The following is a 1866-nucleotide window of genomic DNA, read 5'->3' as shown; positions in this document are numbered from 1 at the left end:
AAGGGGGGGGTGAGGGGGAGTGGGGGTGAGGTGAGGGGGAGGAGGGGGGGAGTGGTGTGAGGGGGGAGTGGCGTAAGGGGGGTGAGGTGGGGTGGGGTGAGGGAGGAGGGAGAGTGGGGTAAGGGGGGGTGAGGTGAGGTGGGGTGAGGGAGGAGGGAGAGTGGGGTAAGGGGGGGTGAGGGGGAGTGGGGTGAGGTGGGGTGGGGTGAGGGAGGAGGGGGAGTGGGGTAAGTGGGGTGAGGGGGGAGTAGTGTGTGGGGGGGGAGTGGGGTGAGGGGGGAGTAGTGTGTGGGGGGAGTGGGGGGAGTGGGGTAAGTGGGGTGAGGGGGAGTAGTGTGTGGGGGGAGTGGGGTAAGGGGGGGGTGAGGTGAGGTGGGGTGAGGGGAGAGTGGGGTCAGGAGCACCCCCCTTCTTCAAAAAAATCCTGGGATCGCCCCCCCAATCTTTTTCCCAGGGACCCCCCCCCCCCACCTTTTTTTATCTTCCTCCCTCCACCCTCTCTCCACCCCCTCTCCCCTCCCTCCTCCCTCTCCACCCCTCTCCCTCCCTCCACCCTCTCCACCCTCCCTCTCCTCTCCTCTCCTTCCACCCCTCTCCCTCCACCCCTCCCCCTTTCCTACCCTCCACCCCTCTCCCCTCCCTCTCCTTCTACCCCTCTCCCCTCCCTCGCTCCCTCCACCCCTCTCCTCCCTCTCTCCCCCTCCACCCCTCTCCCTCCTCTCCTCTCCCTCCACCCCCTCCCTCCCTCTCCCTCCATCCCTCCTCTCCCTCCCTCCACCCCTCTCCTCCCTCCACCCCTCTCCTCCCTCTCCTCCACCCCTCTCCTCCCTCTCCCTCCACCCCTCTCCTCCTCTCCCTCCACCCTCCACCCCTCCCTTTCTCTCCACCCCCTCTCCCCTCCCTTCTCTCCACCCCTCTCTCCCCCCTCTCCTTCCACCCCTCTCCTTCCACCCCTCTCCCTCCACCCCTCCACCCTTTCTACCTCCACCCCTCTCCCCTTCCTCTCCCCTTTCCTCCTCCCGGGGCCTCACCTGTCGTGGCCGACCGCGCTCGATCTGCTCTGCGGTCAGGCCGAGCACCGAGTCTAGGCCGGGCTCCACTCCCCAGGACCCGTCCGCGTTCTGCAGCGCGATCAGCTTCAGCCACGGACGCTCCTCCTCCGTCTCTGGGGCGTTGGAAGAGGAGATGTCGCCGAAGGCACTGCCGAAGCCGCCGCCGCCGCCTTGGAGGTGGATGGGACCCATAAGGCAATGAGGGACTGCTGGGGAAAGGGAGAGGGTCAGTGTCCACTGTCCCGTCACCAGGACAGCCCCTGAACCCTGTCACCGCGGGCCGTACACACCCACACACTCTCTTACACACCCACTCACTCTCACACGCAATCTCTCCAACACTCTCGCTCACACACTCATTCTCTCACTCTCCCAAACACACTCACTATTTCACACACTCACGCTCACTCTCTCAGACACACACGCTCACTCTCACGATTTCACACTCATGCACACTCCCACTCACGCACACTCACGTACACATACTCGCTCTCACACATACTCTCCACCTCCACACACGCTCACTATTTCACACACTCCCACAATTTCACACTCTCACATTCAAACACACATACTCACTCACGAATTCACACTCAGACGCACTCACGCATAGACCCTCAGGCTCTCTCACACTCCCACTCACGCTCTGCCAAACAATCTCACACATGCACACTCACACACATACTCTCCCAAACACACTCACTATTTCACTCACTCTCACTATTTCACACACCTCTCACACTCACTCAAACACACCTACTCACTCTCACAAATTCACTCTCACACACACTCACCCAAACACATACTCTCATTT

At 62.2% G+C, this 1866-nt stretch overlaps 1 protein-coding gene across 1 annotated transcript in view; it reads left to right on the top strand.

Annotated features, from left to right (window-relative positions):
• Positions 1-1316, top strand: part of LOC144601286 (heterogeneous nuclear ribonucleoprotein C-like) — a 38895-nt gene extending 37579 nt beyond the window's left edge. The window contains 1 exon segment of the mRNA XM_078413314.1: positions 1108-1316. Coding sequence (XP_078269440.1) covers positions 1108-1316 — 209 coding nt within the window.
• Positions 1317-1866: the final 550 nt, after the last annotated feature.

This window comes from Rhinoraja longicauda, chromosome 16, assembly GCF_053455715.1.
Source record: "Rhinoraja longicauda isolate Sanriku21f chromosome 16, sRhiLon1.1, whole genome shotgun sequence".
NCBI lineage: Eukaryota > Metazoa > Chordata > Chondrichthyes > Rajiformes > Arhynchobatidae > Rhinoraja > Rhinoraja longicauda.
This window is presented reverse-complemented; position numbering and strand designations above follow the sequence as displayed.